At 41.2% G+C, this 16,752-nt stretch overlaps 1 protein-coding gene across 1 annotated transcript in view; it reads right to left on the bottom strand.

The window, feature by feature from the left end:
• Positions 1-312: 312 nt before the first annotated feature.
• The window catches only part of SLC9A4 (solute carrier family 9 member A4), a 66,312-nt gene continuing 49,872 nt past the window's right edge, over positions 313-16,752 (bottom strand). Inside the window, exons 9-12 of the mRNA XM_019428507.2 lie at positions 14,378-14,474; positions 8,971-9,102; positions 7,186-7,273; positions 313-668 (exon numbers count right to left, since the gene is read on the bottom strand). Of these exons, the coding sequence (XP_019284052.2) occupies positions 313-668; positions 7,186-7,273; positions 8,971-9,102; positions 14,378-14,474 (673 nt within the window). The remainder of the gene's footprint in view (positions 669-7,185; positions 7,274-8,970; positions 9,103-14,377; positions 14,475-16,752) is intronic.

Consider the following 16,752-nt stretch of genomic DNA (forward strand, 5'->3'; position numbering starts at 1 on the left):
CATACTTGTATCACAATACAGTTCATGGATCACAGACTTTTAGGAATTTTAGTAATAATTCCTGTGATGATTAACATTTATCACCCTTGGGGACTTCATCTACAAAGTACACCAGCTAAGAATACAGCAGAGCCTGCAAGTTTGTTCCACGTTTTTCTCCAAAAAAATCTCCGTGCCTCTTATAGATGTATGGCTCATAGGCTCCAAAAAATAAACTCAGTAGCTCTCTTCGTAACTCTGAAACGCCTTCTTCCACAACAATAGGAAAATGGACTCTTGAAATACATGGAGACTACTGTGTGGATGATGAAACTATTTTCTTTGGAGCAAAGGACTGTGGGACCTGTGATGTTGCCTAGTGGGTCTGTGCTCCCCTGACCATCTGGATCTGACTGCTGAGGTCTCCTCTCCACTCTCCTCTCCAGATTCAAACTCCTCATCTACCGCGTGGAACAGCGGTTTGGGCCGTAGCGCCTCCCTTCTGCCTCTGCCATCATGCTCTTCTTGGCTGGTGTTTCTCTGATAACCGAAGTGGGATGGTTTCCCTCCTCTGGGTAAGCTCTTCATTGGGATTATGTCTTGCGTCAGCCGTCTTTCCTGAAGTATCCCTGCTCGAGAGTGTGCTTTGAACATGATGGATGGGAGTTCTGAATCGCTGCTGTCATTGTCTAGGAAAATATGACAAGAGGAGGAAAGAACACAACTTAAGATCAGAGAGAAGACTTCATATCTGCATGGCAAGAACTCAGAGTGAAGAAGAGTCCTTCTTGATGTTCTAACTCTTACATTCACCTGGCTGATCTTCTCTGCCCCAACGAGGGCACCCAATAGAAGCCCTGTTATGGGCCATGTTATAAATAAATAGAAATGCCTGGAAACCTGTGTATTGGGCTAGACTCCTGCAGGTAAGTAAGAGAGGTTTTTTTTTTTTTTTAGAAAAGCAGATCAAGTGGCCAGTAGGCGCAAAGATGCATTGCACTGTCAAAGACCAACACTAAACTGAAGGTTCCATGGTTAACAATGATATGAAAATTTTTTTTAAGTTTATTTATTTATTGAGAGAGAGAGAGAGAGAGAGAGAGAGAGAGTGAGAGATCGAGCAGGGGCAGGGGCAGGGAGAGAGAGAATCCCAACCAGGCTCTGCACTGTCAGCATGGAGGCTCAATCAAACTCATGAACCATGAGATCATGATCTGAGCCCAAACCAAGAGACAGCCACCTAACCAACTGAGCCACCCATGAGCTTCTAAACGGTTGGTTTGTTTTTTAATCAGTGCTTACCAGAAAGCATGAGATCTGAGTTTCATCCCTTTGACCTTGAAATAGCCAATCGTGGAAAAGGGAGAGGAGAGAGCCACAGCAGAGAGTCATGTGTGGCAAAACAAGAGTGATTAGATGTCCTCCTTTCAAGGGAGGTAAAAGGGTGCACAGATTTCCACTGGCAGGTGACAGCAACGACAGTGGTAGGAATGTCCATGTACTGAGAACTCACCATGCACCTGTCATTGTGCTAACCATTTTACATCTGTCGTGCCATTTAGTCCTTATGGTAATCCTTGGAGATGAGTGAAATTAGCATCCTTATTTCAGAGGTAAAGCGGCTGAGGTTTCGAGATGTTAAATGACTTTCAGTATCACACAGTGAAGAAGATGGGACTGCAGTGTGCACAGAGTCTGTCCCACTGTGCATCTGCTCTCTGCCAGGCTGTGCCTGGCTCCCTGATACATGCCCTATGCGGGTCGGAAGGGTACACCAAGAGCGGAGGGAAGCCATTGGGTATCTACGTGACATCCCCTCTCAGATGACCTTCCGAAGGGCCTCCTTGATGCCTAGGACATTGCCTTTTCCCTATTTCCCTGTGCACACATCTTCAAGGGAGTATTTTTCACAAATCTCGTTTATTCTCATTTCCTCAAGTTGTAACCTTATAAACTTGTCTTTCCTTTAAATATTCTCTCGAGACTCTAAGTATTTTAAGAACTTTAAATCTGAAAGCAGGGCTCTTTGTCCCACTCTCCATTCCCTCCTAAAAAACAAAACACAACACAAAAGAAGAACCCCACAGTAATATGCTCAGAGGTTTACACATGACAAAAGGTATTTAGTCATCAGAAAAATTTAAAAAAACCTGTTCAATGATGTTTTTCTAAATGTGATCGAATTATCCTGAGAAGGTAGCTTGGAAGTTGAGGGGGATAGGGGACAGGAATCAACTGATTTGAATTAAAAAAAAAATAGTTAAGTGTATTTGTCCATTTTTTTTATTACTTCCCTTTAATTTGTGCTCTACCATCTGGCCTGGAACACGAGTTCCTCTTGATTCTTTGCTGCTTGGAATATTACTTAAGAAAACAATGGCCTGGATGCTTCTGCCCTCAAGAGCAGTCCTTTGGCTTGCTTTCCTCTGCCCTGTCCTGGTTTCCAACCCCTCCTTCTGAGTGTATGCTCCCCTCAGCCCAAAGATCATAGCCGATGTTTCCTGACCACCTCTGCTTATTGAAAAGTGGCTTCCAAGCACTCAGAAGGGTCTTGAGCAGGTGACTTGCAAGATTCCACTCATCTCAAGTCAGTAGATCTGTCCAAAAGGGGAGGAAGAGGGCAGCTGAAAGTGGAAAAGGAAGGAGGAAGAGTGGGGGCTGGGCTCTGTCCCAACTGCACAACCTCCCGCAGGTCAGCACTCAGGCCGGCAGTTCCAGGGAGAGATCGATGGAGACCTTGCTGCAAAATCTGAATATCTGTTATTTTATCTTGCATTTTAACATTTGGACTTGGGCACCCGGGGGCAAGGTGAAGGAGAAGCGGAACAGTGCTTCTGCATAGGGCAAGGCAGAGCCTGATACCCAGGGGTTGACACTGGACCACCTCATACAATGTGTGCTCTTTAGAGACCCGGATCTGGGGTATAGCCCCCTCTCTTGCCTCTCCTCATGGTTTTGTTTTAATTCTGTTTAATAATGGTAATTTAAAATTTACCATTTTAATCTTTTCCCCCCATTGTAACCATTTTGAAGCGTACAGTTCTGTGGCATTAAGTACATTCACATAGTTATGCAGCCAATACCACCATCTTCATTTTGTCCCAATCCACATGGATTGTAAGCTGTCTCAGAGCAGAGGAGGGGTGTCTAGGAAGGCCATCTCTAGTTATAACTCCAAGTGAGCCTCGGCTCCTTGAAAAAGAGCATTGGAAGAGTATGTGGAGCCCCAGACATTTAGAGTAAGGAATGCTCCAACACTGGAGAGCAGGGGACAGTGAGGAAGGCAGATGCTCCCCAAGTCACAGCCTGGTTAGTCTGGGACCGCCTGCTGGATGCCAACACTCCCTCCGTGTTGTCCCCTACAGCCCTCTGGCCATTCCTTGGCTTGTCCAGGTGCAGAAAGACTTCAAATTTGGGGAGAATGTGGATTCAAATAATTGTGCCCGGAGACACGTTGAGAACTATCTCAGTCTAACCCTGATTATTATAATTCTTGAAAACTTATTAGGGATAAGTGATCAAATAAGTGCCACTTTGAAAGGATGTACGCACCCCTATGTTTACTGCAACATTATTTACAATAGCCAAACTATGGAAGCAGCCCAAGTGACCATCGATTGATGAATGGATAAAGAAGATGTGGTGTATATACACGCAATGGAATATTCAAATCCTTTATGATTCGCTCGTATGTGGAAATTGAGAAACAAAACAAATTAACAAAGGAAAAAAAGAGAGAGAAACCAAGAAGCAGACTCTTAGTTATAGAGAACAAGCTGATGGGTACCAGAAGGGAGGTGGGTGGAAGAATGGGTGAAAAAGATTAAGAGTACACATATCTTAAAGAGCACTGAGTCATGTATAGACTTATTGAATCACTATATCATGCACTTGAAACTAATAATAGTGTATGTTAGTTATACTGGAATTAAAATTAAAAACTTAATGAAATAAAAAAATAAGTTTGACTTCATTACTTACCCTTCTCATATCTCTAGGTGAACAACTATTTAAAAAAAAAATTTTTTTTAATCTTTATTATTTATTTTTGAGAGAGAGACAGCGTGTGAGCAGGGGAGGACCACAGAGAGAGGGAGACACAGAATCTGAAGCAGGCTCCAGGCTCCGAGATGTCAGCACAGATCCCGACGCGGGGCTCGAACCCATGAACCGTGAGATCATGACCTGAGCCGAAGTCGGATGTTTAACCGACTGAGCCACCCAGGCACCCCAGTTAACAACTATTTTTTGATAACCTAATAAAATTTTGAACCAGTTATGCACATTTGAAAGAAAAAAGTGCATTGGGACTAAGACTTCATTCCATGCCTAGTTTAATTCATGTAGAACCAACATTTCTGAAGTGTTGTCTTTTCTTTCCAAGAACACCTCTATCTACCCATGTCAAGCCTTCTTTGATGTTCTTCAATAGTATTAATTGTCAATGGCTAATATTTCTTGCATATTTACTTGGTTCCAGGCACTGTTCTAAGAGTTTTGCATGCATTGCCTGGCTTTAGCTTGAAACAGAACTGTTGTATGTGGGAGGTACCCATATTCACCCCTTTACAGAGAGGAAATGGAGAAGTGGACTTTTATGTTTTCTTCATATAAGTCCTATATATATTTTCCTAGGGTTTTATTATGTTTACAGAAAATAAGAGTGAGATGCCTTTTAAGGCATCTGTCTGAAGAATAGAATCCTTTGACCTAGTCATTTGATGAGTAACGTAAACACATTTCCAAATGTTAAACAACCTCCACTTCTGGAATAAATCCCACTTTGTAAGGTGTAGTATTTCTTTAATGTCCTGCCATATTGTATTTATAATGCTTTATTTAAGATTTGCACATGTGTGCTCATGTGAGTTTGCTATGTGGTAATCTCCTGCTACGGGAGCATGTGATATTGAAACGACATCATAAGAAATGACCATGAGAATTTCACATTTCCTATTCATTCAAACAATGTAAATAGCAACAGATTACTTGTAGCAGGAAGGTTTTTGGAAATTAATTATTATAAACCCTACAACGGTGCTCTTTTGTTTGTTCGTTTGCTTTGGTTTGTGGATTAGCTCTTTTATGACATAAAATGACACTAGTTCCAAGAGTGTGATCTAGGAATAGATGGCTAGATCAATGAAACACAACTGAGAGTCCAAAACTCTCTCAAGATAAATGACTGTAGCACAGCAAAGGTAGCATCTCCTCTTGGAGGAAAAGATGGGTTTGGGACAGGCGCATGGCCACTGAAAAACAATCTGAAGTGTGTGTGTGTCTAAATCTATGCAAAGAGAAGTCTCAGAGGGTTTGAGATATAAAGGGGATAATTAAACTATTAAAGTTCTAGGGAAAAACATTGGGTAAATCGTATTCTAATTTTTCTGTGGAAGACTGAGCAGACTTGACTAATCAGAATGTATATCTGATGGCAAGTATATCTAAAAACTAAAAGATAAATGTGAAACTGGAAGAAAAACCATTAGCAAAAAATATGAGACAATGGATGATATCCTTGTTATACAGTGTTCTTCCAGTTCATTGTAAGAAAACAAACAACGGAATAGACCAAAAAAAAAAAAAAAAAAAGTGGCCAAAGGCAGAAACAGAAACTTCCCAAGAAGTAATAGTTGCTTCCAAGAATGTGAACGATGTTCAACCTCACTAAAAATCAGACTCAGATTAAAATTAATATGATATACAAATGTTATCTTATTCCATCATAGATTACTCAGAAGTTTGACAATAGCCCAGTGATGGTTAAAATGATTGAAAGCAACCTTTCTCACAGACTGTTGTGAGAGTAAATTTAAATGTATTTCATTTTTGACCCCCAAATCTTGGTTCCAAGAAAACGCACTAAGGGAGTAATTGATTATTTGTGCAAAAATCACAAAGTGATTCACAAGTGAGCCAAGGTGCTTATTAAATAAATATCATTGCTTACCTTCTATAAAAAGTCATAATACCTTAATATTTGTTAATAAGCATTTAGCGAAATAAGCTAGGATTATTTTATATAATTAGCTATTATTCAGTCATAAAAGTGATTATTAACATTATATATTGACATGGAAATATGTCCACAGTAGATGGTTGAATAAAGTAGACAATTTATAAAAATTCCAAAACAATGACGATACTACGATTTTGATGATGCTGGGTTTTTTTTTTTCTTTCTTATATCAGATACAGGTGGGATAGGGATTAGGATAGTGCAGAGAGAATTATAGAAGAATGTTTACCAAAATGTTCTATAGTAATTATATCTTGGTATTGGGGTTTCACGTGCTTTTAACTTTCTTATTTTATGCTTTTTATCTACTGATTAGTTTTTATTTTATATCTAATATTAGTTTTTATTTTATTTTATATCTACTGATTTAGTTTTTATTTTATTTTATTAGTTTTTATTTTATTTTATTTTTACATTTTTAAATCAGAAGTAAATAAAGTTCTATTTTAAAGAATAATTATATTCACTCTTCAAAGATTTAATTCCAAAATCCTGAGTTTAGTTTATTTGAATTTCCAATGTGTTTTTGTCTTAAAAATTTGAAAAAAATTAAAATAGATAATATGGCATATTATATATTACATATCACCTTTTGCTAATAGAAAAATTATTTTATATATACATTTGGAAAATAATAATGGCTTTTACTAGAACAAAAGGCAGTTTCAATAAATCTAAGAATTCTACTTAAGAATTAGATATTAAATTGGAAACACTTAATCAGTAAATTTGGTAAATCATTTTATTTATTTATTTATTTATGAAATCATTTTAGTAAAATCTAACCAACTTTGGAGAATCTTGCTAACTTTTAAACCTTGGGTGAACCCCAAATATTTCAAAAAAGTGCCCATTTTACATCAGCAAATTATGACCCCTAAGCTATACCCAGCCTGTGCCTCTTTTCCTATGGCCTGTGAGCTAAGAATAGTTGCTACATTTTTAAATGGCTGAAAAAAAATTAAAAGAATATATTATGTCAGGGAAAAATTACGTGAAATTCAAATTTCAATGTTCATACATCAAGTTCTGAATTAGATTTAATGAAAATGTTGTTTTCTCTTTTTCTTGTCATATAAGTACCTACATGATATTCTCGGGTTTGCCTTTTGGCCCACAAGCCCCCAAATATCTGCCCTCTGACCCTTTGCAGGAAAAGAGGAAGAAGAGCCAGGCAAGCAGATTACCTGTGAGTTCAGCAACCCTCGTGTCTCTTCCTGCCGGCTGAGGGTGGCCATAGGGAAAGGAGAGGTAACGAATGTTTTTGGTACCAGCCTGTGGGCAGCAAGTGGAAAGAAAAAGCAGAATTAGGCCTGTGGTCCCGAGTGTCACGTGGAAAACAAAGTAACGGGTGCAGACTCACACCGGGCACCTCATTTGGATCACAGGTTCTCCTGTACTCCTACTACTCTGGTTTAAACAACGTAGAATGCTATAGCCTTCAATATGTGTTTCCTTCCCCTCTCATGACCCCCTCAAAGTGACTTTTGGTTTTGAGAAAAGCATTTGTTTTTTGTTTTTTTTTTTTTTATTTTTTTTTTAACGTTTATTTATTTTTGAGACAGAGAGAGACAGAGCATGAACGGGGGAGGGGCAGAGAGAGAGGGAGACACAGAATCGGAAGCAGGCTCCAGGCTCTGAGCCATCAGCCCAGAGCCCGACGCAGGGCTCGAACTCACGGACCGCGAGATCGTGACCTGAGCTGAAATCGGACGCTTAACCGACTGAGCCACCCAGGCGCCCCGAAAAGCATTTGTTTTTTAATTTTTTTTTTAATTTTTTATTTTACATGTTTATTTTTTTTAGGGCAAGAGAGAGAGGGAGAGACAGAATCCCAAGCAGGCTCTGCCCCATCAATGCAGAGCCCGATGTGGAGCTCGAGCCCACAGACCACGAGATCACGACCTGAGCCGAAAAGACGCTTAAGCGACTGAGCCACCCAGGTCCCCAAGCATTTGTTTTTTAATAAGGAATCCAGAATTATGGATTGTTGACATATATATTTTTACAGGAAAAAAAAAGTATTTAGTCCATGGTCAGGAGATGGTCTGCGTTCTGCTCACTGATAACAGGGATAATTATAATTAAGGGGGATAAGCCTATTAGCCTTTCTGTGTGAGTTTCACTGTCTAGAAAAAGGGGATAAAATGCCTATGCTACACTGTTCACAGGAATAGTTTGAGGACAAAGTAAAACACTAGAGAGCACTTTTATTCTTTGAAAACACGATATGAATGCTATGCCATGATATTGTTAATAATTTCCCAGGTGCCTTTTAATGTGACCCAGTCAGATGCATACCTGAGGTAGCCTTTACTACAAGATCACAGGTCGACTATTTAGTTTGATTTTATTTTGAAAATAACAAATTGCAAAACTAAAATGTTTGAACAAGGTCACTTAACCCATCTCCTCAGGTGGTTGTTTACTATTATCACTATCGGCATCGTTATTATTACATTTGAGCCACTGAGGTTAGGGTAGAAATTAGAATCTGCTCCAGACCTACCCTTCGTCCAGACGTTACAGTGAGATTGGTGGGATATGGCCTCAAAGAGAATAGTTCAGATGCACAGTGGGTGATACGAAACATGAGGCCCACGCGTCTTGGCAAGAACATATTCTTCCCTATATCTTCCTGGGAGAGAAGTAAGCTTCCTAGAGCCCGGTGCCCCAGTCCAGGGAGGTTTCCCTGGACTGCTCAGTACCTGGCCGCCATGGCATCTGGTCTAGACGCACAGTCCAGTGAGCGTGTTCCAGTCACTGACCCATCCTGGAGGCTCAACCTGACCAACCGACCCCGAGGCTCTGGCCCCAGAGGCAGGTTGTCTAGTGTCCGACAGCTTCTTAGTTTTGTATTCCTCTGGCCACAAGGTGGTGGTTTTGTCTCACTGCCGCTGGCAGTCACCCAAGGAGGAGGCCCTGTGAGGGGCTGGCCCAGCTCCCAGAGCGATTCTACAGACCCCACTTACCGGCTTTCCCCATGGCAGGCTGTGGCCTTTCCTCATGCTCTCCCTTAAGGTATTCTGGCGGCGGATCAGAATCTCTTTAGCCTGCTTCTCGCTCGTTTGGGGTTTGAGGTTGTATTTGTTGTAGGACAAGGTCTGCAGAGAGAAGGGCATGTCAAATACATAAGGACATCTGCGCACAACCTTCAGCTTTAGGAGGCCATGGAAATGTCGCAGAATAAGATGACCCAAAAAAGAAGACACCGAAGACGCCACCTGAGCGTCCGCCTCAATTACAGAGGAGCGAGCTGTGGCCCCGAGAAGAAAGGTCTGTGACCAAGGCCACCCCCGTCAGGACGGAACTGTGGTTGGAGCCTGTGCTTTCCCAGCTCGCGGAGCATTGTCCACCTGCACTGCCCCTCTGGTGTCCTTGCAGGAGTCCCGCCCCGACGGGCTCATGGACTTTGGCTGCTCCATACCCACCCTCTTTCGCAGGTTGTGTTCTTTATGCTCGGACGGTGGTGTCTGCGTGTTTGGATCAAAGGGATCAGAAAAATGTCAAAACTCCATTGGAAATCTCATTAAGGTTGCTATTCTTAAATTTTGCCGATGGAAGATGCATTCAAGATGTCAGCCAATGACTATCACCATTACCAGTTCAGAAAGGAAGAGGTCTTTTAACCAAACTGTAGGAAGGACGTAATCCATAAGCTCCGATAAAGAGCAGTCCTTTAAATGGAATCAATTATCTTTATAAAAAATTTCTTCCTTATTGCTTTTTTTTTTTTTTCGAGAAAGAGAGAGACAGGGCACAAGTGAGTGAGAGGCAGAGAGAGAGAGAGAGAGAGAATCCTATGAGGGGGAGAGAGAGAGAGAGAAGAGAAGCAGGGCTCACCTGTAACAGGGATCCTATTTTTAACCTAAGCAGGGCCCATGTTCAACTGAAGAGGGGCTCGAGCTCACCCCAAGCAGGGCATGAGCTCCCCCAAAGCAGAGCATGAGCTCACCCAAAGTGGGCCTGTGCTCACCAGATGCAGGGCTCGAACTCACCAACCTTGAGATCATGACCTGAGCCAAAGTCAGATGCTTAACCGACCCAGCCACCCAGACACCTCATCTTCTTTACTGTTATCAGGCCACTGAAAACCTGTCTTGAACCACAGACCAACCTTGGTCCTCAGATGTTTACAAAGTGCTTTGCTGGAGTTTCGTCTCTCCTTTCTTTTCAAAGTGCAGCAGTGAATATACTGTTTCCCCTGGGTCAGTGGGTCCCACAGGATAACAGGGTCAGGGCTACAGGCATTACCACTCCCGGTTAATGGACGCTGTAATAAGCATTTTCAATTCAACAGCAAAACAGCAGATGCTCTATGTGCCAGGTGCCATGGTAGGTGCAGGGTTTTAAAAAAATGGATACATTTGAATTATGGTCTTCAAAAGGCTCATGGTTTACTTGGGGAGTCCGACAAGCATATACTTTTTTGTGCTCAGGAAGAGATAAGATGTTGGGGTCTGCAGGGACTTACAGAGTATAGGCAAAGGACACTCATCCAGTCTTGTGGGGGAAAGGTGCATTGCACTGAGCTGTGTCTTGAAAGACGAGTGGATGTTTCCTCCAAGAAGAGGGAACACATGAAACAATACATAGCTATAAAAAATATGTGATGGGAGGTAGGAGGACTTGCTGGAGACAAGCTGGGAATTTATTTTCTACCTCAAGAGAATTTAGTATTTTATTCAAAGTATGGTGAGAAGTGAGACAGGTACAGGAAGGGGCTGGGGACAATTGCCAAGGAAAAAGATTCTGTCCTCTAGGCCAAAGGTCCCTTAGGTTAGGTGCATACATTCCAAGAGTTACAACAAGATGATCCCCAGTGTGAGAAAAAACAAAGAAACAAAACAAACAAACAAAAAACCCTAATACTTAGGTTTCCACTCATTTTTATAAAAAATACAAAAGAAATTAAGCCTTATTAGTGCTTTTCACGCAGGTTTATAATAGACCCCTGCGTGGTCAGTACATGAGATGGTCCGCTTTCCTGTTACAACAGAAGGGGGTGTTTGTAACAAGGAGGGGTTGACAACAGCGTCCTCATTGGTTCACTGGCTTTTAGTTTATTGTTTGTGTTTTAGTGTATATACAGCCAGTGAAGTAGATTTATGGCTGTCATTATCTACTAACTAATCCTCACAAAATAGACACTTGTCTAAAAGTAGATTTGCAAAGAAGGCATAGGTTGGAGGCCAAGGGAACAATGAGGAGTCAGCAAAGCCAGCTTTCACTGTCTCCTTTTTTTTTTTTAAATATTTTAATGCTTTTTATTTATTTTTGAGAGAGAGAGAGAGAGAACACAAGCGGGGAAGGGGCAGAGAGAGAGGGAGACACAGAATCCGAAGCAGGCTCCAGGCTCCGAGCTGTCAGCACAGAGCCAACGTGGGGCTGGAACCCAACAACCATGAGATCATGACCTGAGCCGAAGTAGGACACTTAGGCTGAAGCGAGCCTGAGCCACCCAGACACCCTTCACCCATCACCATAGGAGATCTTCACCAGCCACTCTTGACAAATTAACCAACCTGATAAACGCTTGCCTTAAAAAATTAAGTTTTGAAGACAGTTTGAAATACGGACTCTTATCCACTATCACTAATGATGGACCTCAACCTAAGTGCTCTTTATACACGGAGATATTAAAGAATGACATACGACACTATCAAAACGTATTTTAAAATTAGGCATCTAGAACACCAAGACAGACTTACAATTTTTCATCAATGTTAACTTCATGCAAAAGTGAATTCGGGGTGCATGGATGTTTGTATACACACACTCATATACGTGTATCTGTACATATATATGTATATGTATATGTTGCTGTTAGGAATTTCCCACACCTTGACTTGAGGGCTGTACTTTAAGGAACATTTGGACACTTTTGTTCTATTTTGTCTCATATCACATCACCCATGTGCTTATTCTTGCCTATCTGCAGGGAGCTTAGTTGGTCCTATGCATATAATGTATATGCAAGCTTCTTCCCTCTGTTCCTTCCATTTCAGCCTTTTAATGAAGGAGTTGGTGATCGTTTAAAGACCGTATTTCCCCCTAAAACTTGAGCTCTATGGGACAAAGTGCTAGAAGTGCATTAAATATTTGCGGAAGGGAACTCAAGTTGCATAAATGGTTTTCCTCCTTTGAAAGTGTGTGGGAATTCAGCGTGTGACCTGATCATTTAGGCCACATCAGGGAACTGCCCATCAATCTTTAAGTTATCCTTAGAGTCTGAGCTGAGGTCAGTCTCTTCCCTTGTAGGTTTAAAGAGAACTTTTCTCAATTCCCATCCCCACTGTGTTCCAGAGAGCTTCTGGGTCCCAGAGGGCTGTCTCACTGGAAACCTCTAGAAGCTAGTTCTTCAGCTTGCTCAGCAGTGACAATCTGCTGAGGGCAGTGGCTTCAAACAGGAGTGGCCGGAGCCCTCCCAGGTGCAACAGACCCGGCAAGACCAGCTCAGCTTCAGATCAACTATATATCAGGATCCCCTAGAGTCAAACTGTGCACTCATTCCAGCCTTGCTCTGAAATGACTCCTGACTCCCAAGATGGCCTCTTCTGAGGTGTGGACTGTGAGAAATGTTCCAGCCACCAGCCCCACACCACATGAGGCCCACTGACCTATCACCCAGGCTAGAGACTACAGCCGTCACCTTTTGTGACAATCTTCAAAACTGTAGATTGCCCACTAGAAACAAAGGAGACAGACAGCTGTCCTGCATTGCATCTCTAGAGCAGTTTTTCCTTCAAGAGGGCAAGAGGACCACAGGGAAAAGAGGAGTCACATGACCTACGTAAAAGATGGTGAAGAAAGGAGACAGGAAGGGGAAGGACTGGTGAATTTCACTCTCTCAAAGTAACAAAAGTGGAGGCAGAAGCCATCTCAGGAGCTTGAAACTCCCTTCCATTTATTATTTACGTTCTCCCCATGCCACCTTCATGACCTATCTGCTTATTTGGGGGCAACAAGAAAGGAGGATGCTACGTGGCTTAGAAGGGAGAAGCCTGAAGACAGACTGAATAAGCACCCTTATAAAAGAAGAAAGGTGGCTATCTGGGAACCTGCATAAAAGGGAATAAAGACAGAATGGGTATTTGACCTCATTTTAAGCTGGGTTGGAGTCCCAGGATCTCCATCTCCATTTCTGGGCCTTTCCTTCAATTCAACATTCATAAACACGGGGAAAAGGCTATGCTTTAGTCAGCCTTCATTGAGCTCTGGCCCTCACTAAGCTAGCCCACCTTCTTCAAACCAGGAAGTTCTTAACAATTTATCTAACTATTTATCAGAATGTGATAGTCTTACTGAAACAGTTTCACTTGGAATGATTTGAAAGCTCTTGCATTTACTCTAAGCTTGCTATGATTGATGCTGACCTATATTCCTTCAGCAGGTGCAGAGTCTTTGCTGACACATTCCCCTTAATCACTGACCTTTCCAAAACGGGAAGCCAGAAAACATTCACTTTAACTGTATCGCTTAAGTCTGGAGTCATGGAAAGAGCACTGGGTAGACTGCTGGAAGACCTAGGTTCTTAACTTGGATTTTGTGTGTGTGACCTTCAACAGGTCAGATAAACAACTCTCCTAACCTCAGCATCTTCTACTTGAAAACGAGGGGCTTTCACCTGATGGCTTTTTTGGTCCCATCAAGACTATGCTCTATAACCAAGGGCCTCACAATGACTTTACTTATAATCATATCGTAAGAATTGGGATAGTCAAACTTAAAAAAAAAAAATAAAAACAAACAACAACAACATCTCCTAAGTAGAGTTCACAGGCTTAAATGTCATTTGACTAAATCAAAATTTCAGAAGGACTCACCCACTGCCCCCGGGAATGTTCTGACTATACACTTTGCACCAGTTCCCAAGTGGTAGTACAGACTCCATACCTTTATCCAGAATTGAAAAATAATATGCCGAGTACATCTCCTTTGATGTAGGCGTTCAGCATTGTAGTTGCAACAACCACCTCAATTTTCTAAGCTCTATTACAGTCAATCAGATCAGGACAACTTGACTGCCATTGGCATCCCGCTGCCATCTTTCTCTGTGGGGCGGTGAGTGAGATCCACTGCTTGTTCATCTCCGGAGGCAGAGGGAGGCCTGTTGCTTCTGGAAAGTACCAGGCTGCAGGGCTAGGGCAGCCTGACCCCTAGGGCCAGCAATTGGATTTGCATTCTTTTCTACACCACACGTGCCAATTTTTTTTTTTAGCAGAAAAGTAACAATTAACTTTCTGTTCTCGCAATTAAGCAGAAAGAAGTCGTTTAGCAAGAAGGCTGCTGCAGAAGAGATAATGTGAATAAGAACTGATTCTTGAATGACCGGTTCCAAGGACAGGCCCGGGAACAAGGCAGATAGTCTATACACACCCTTTGTCGAACTTGGTACATATTGCGTGTCAGGATGTCCCTCATGGATTCCACGTCTTCAGGGGAAAGCCTTTTGATTCTGTGTATCCTCTGGGCCCTGCAAACATCATTGGAGGGAAGCCAAGCGTTATTCTTGCATCTTGGCAAGAGTGCCACAGAAGTATCAACATAAGTGTGGGCATTCTAAGTTCCAGAACCCCTATTTTTACATCATTTTTTTCTATTGTTTTAGTCAATTCATGTGAAATGTTGGTACGTGTGTCATGACTTACATTTTGAAGATAAGGTTTCCTCCCTATAGCTTTTATGTGGGAATTATTCTAATCCCTTTATTTAAAAGGGGTTTAAGGTGGTTACAAATCTGTTATTTTTTCCTCCATATTCATTACAAAGAGATATGTTGGTTAAATACAACAGTCAACTGTTAGAATATAAATTTTTAAAAAGATACTATAAAATTAAAATGGAATGTTTTACGGTTAGAGTCCACGGCAATAAGATTACTCAGTCAAGGCTGTACTTCTCTCATTTCAAACAGGTGACAAACAGCTCACGGGCATCATCTGCACACCACGTTTTGGATATAGCTCTGATCTAAGGGAGTGTTAAAATTTTGGAATTGGCCCTTCAGAGATTTTATATTTGGTTAAAGAACAGTTGTAAGAAACTAGAATCATATTTAGGCCATTTATATTCTGAAAGCCAGGCGAGCTCTGAGACACTGGGCACTCTGTGAGACTCTAGAAGCAGTTGACCGCTCCCGGCCTCCGCATGAACAGCTCCCCAGGGCTTCCTTCACCGTGAGCCCTCCCCCTGCCGCACCCCCGAAAGGATTTAAAAATCAAGTCATGTCCAGGTTATCAGTCAATGCACAATTGTCTTCTGAGGATGTCAAAGGCATGACATCGCTATGTGCGGAATTCTCATGTGACAAATATATTTGATTTCAATCATTTCAATCTCCTGGCAGGAATTTCTAAAAAATGTTTCAGCGAATAAATAATGTATGTTCACTATAGAAAGTAAGAACAAAAAAGAGAAAACTAAGGAAAATTAAATCTGTCTTTTAATACTATCCCTTCCATTAATATCTTGGTATAAAACCTTACAGACTATTGATTTCTTTTTCGTTCCTTACCGCAGCTCTTCTCAGTGCATAAGGGCGCTGAGATGCCACTATCACCATGCAGAGGTCTTAGGATAATTGATTATGAAGATAAGTAGTTATTGGTTTCAATACAGGCCACTTTTAAAGTATTTTTTCCCAAACGTTAGTAGCAATAGAGCCATAAATAGCAAGGACATTTTGCAAGTAAGTATTTTGGTACACTTTGTAAGTACATTTTGTAAGAACATTTTAAAAGTACAATTGGTAAAATGTCTTTAAGGACTTGGATACCAGATATCACAGTATGCCAGAATTTATTTAGCAATACTATTTGTAGACTGACTAATGCCCTTTCTACAAAATCCTTGAAATCAGAGTTTCTGTATCTCAGAGCTGCAAATGTCAACACTATTGATATTCGGTTACCACCCTTGGTGATCTAAACAGTCTTATCAGGGCATTTCAACCTAACTGTTTAAAAGTCCTTGGAATAAAATCTATTCTGATTGAGGTACACCTACACATTCCCACAATCTGAGCACATTCTTTTGTTATAATGGAAGCAATCTCTTGCCAAGCAGAAACAACAGCTAATCAAAAGTTACATTCCTATGTTCATAATGAGATTCACAACCAACTAGGAAAAAGTCATAAGATGGTCAAATTAAATTTGAGATAGCAGGAGATCTAACTTGGCACTCTCCCCGGTTTGTAATTGCCCACTTTGGGAAAGACCAGACTTAATTAAGGTCCATTCAGATGGACCACTATCTTTCATTGACCCACACTGGGAAGTTACAGATATGAAATTATACAGAGGAATTATTAATTTAGGCAAGGGGATACCTGGAGTTTTCTACATGCCACTCATTAGCAAAATCATCCCTGAAATGATCTTATTATCAGGAAAGGTACAATCCTTAGAAAAACAGAATGTTAATAATCTCTAGATCAAATAAGTTAAATTATAAGCTGAAAGACTTGTCACTGGAACATTTATTCATTATCCATAAAGGAAATTTCCATCACCTTAAATGAAAGCCCCGTGGTAATTTCATAGCTATTGAATCAAACTGGGAAAATCTGAACCTAAGTGTATTTTAATAAAAGCTTCATAATTCTCTTAACTTTTAAGTTTATTTATTTATTTTGAGAAAGAGTGTATGTGTGCATGCAGAGGAGGGGCAGAGAGAGGGAGAGCAAGAATCCCAGGCAGGCTCTACGCTCAGCTTGGAGCCTGACACGGGGCTAAATCCCATGACCATGA

This window comes from Panthera pardus, unplaced genomic scaffold (genome assembly GCF_024362965.1).
Source record: "Panthera pardus isolate Hobbes unplaced genomic scaffold, ASM2436296v1 HiC_scaffold_25, whole genome shotgun sequence".
In the NCBI taxonomy this organism is placed as follows: Eukaryota; Metazoa; Chordata; class Mammalia; order Carnivora; family Felidae; genus Panthera; species Panthera pardus.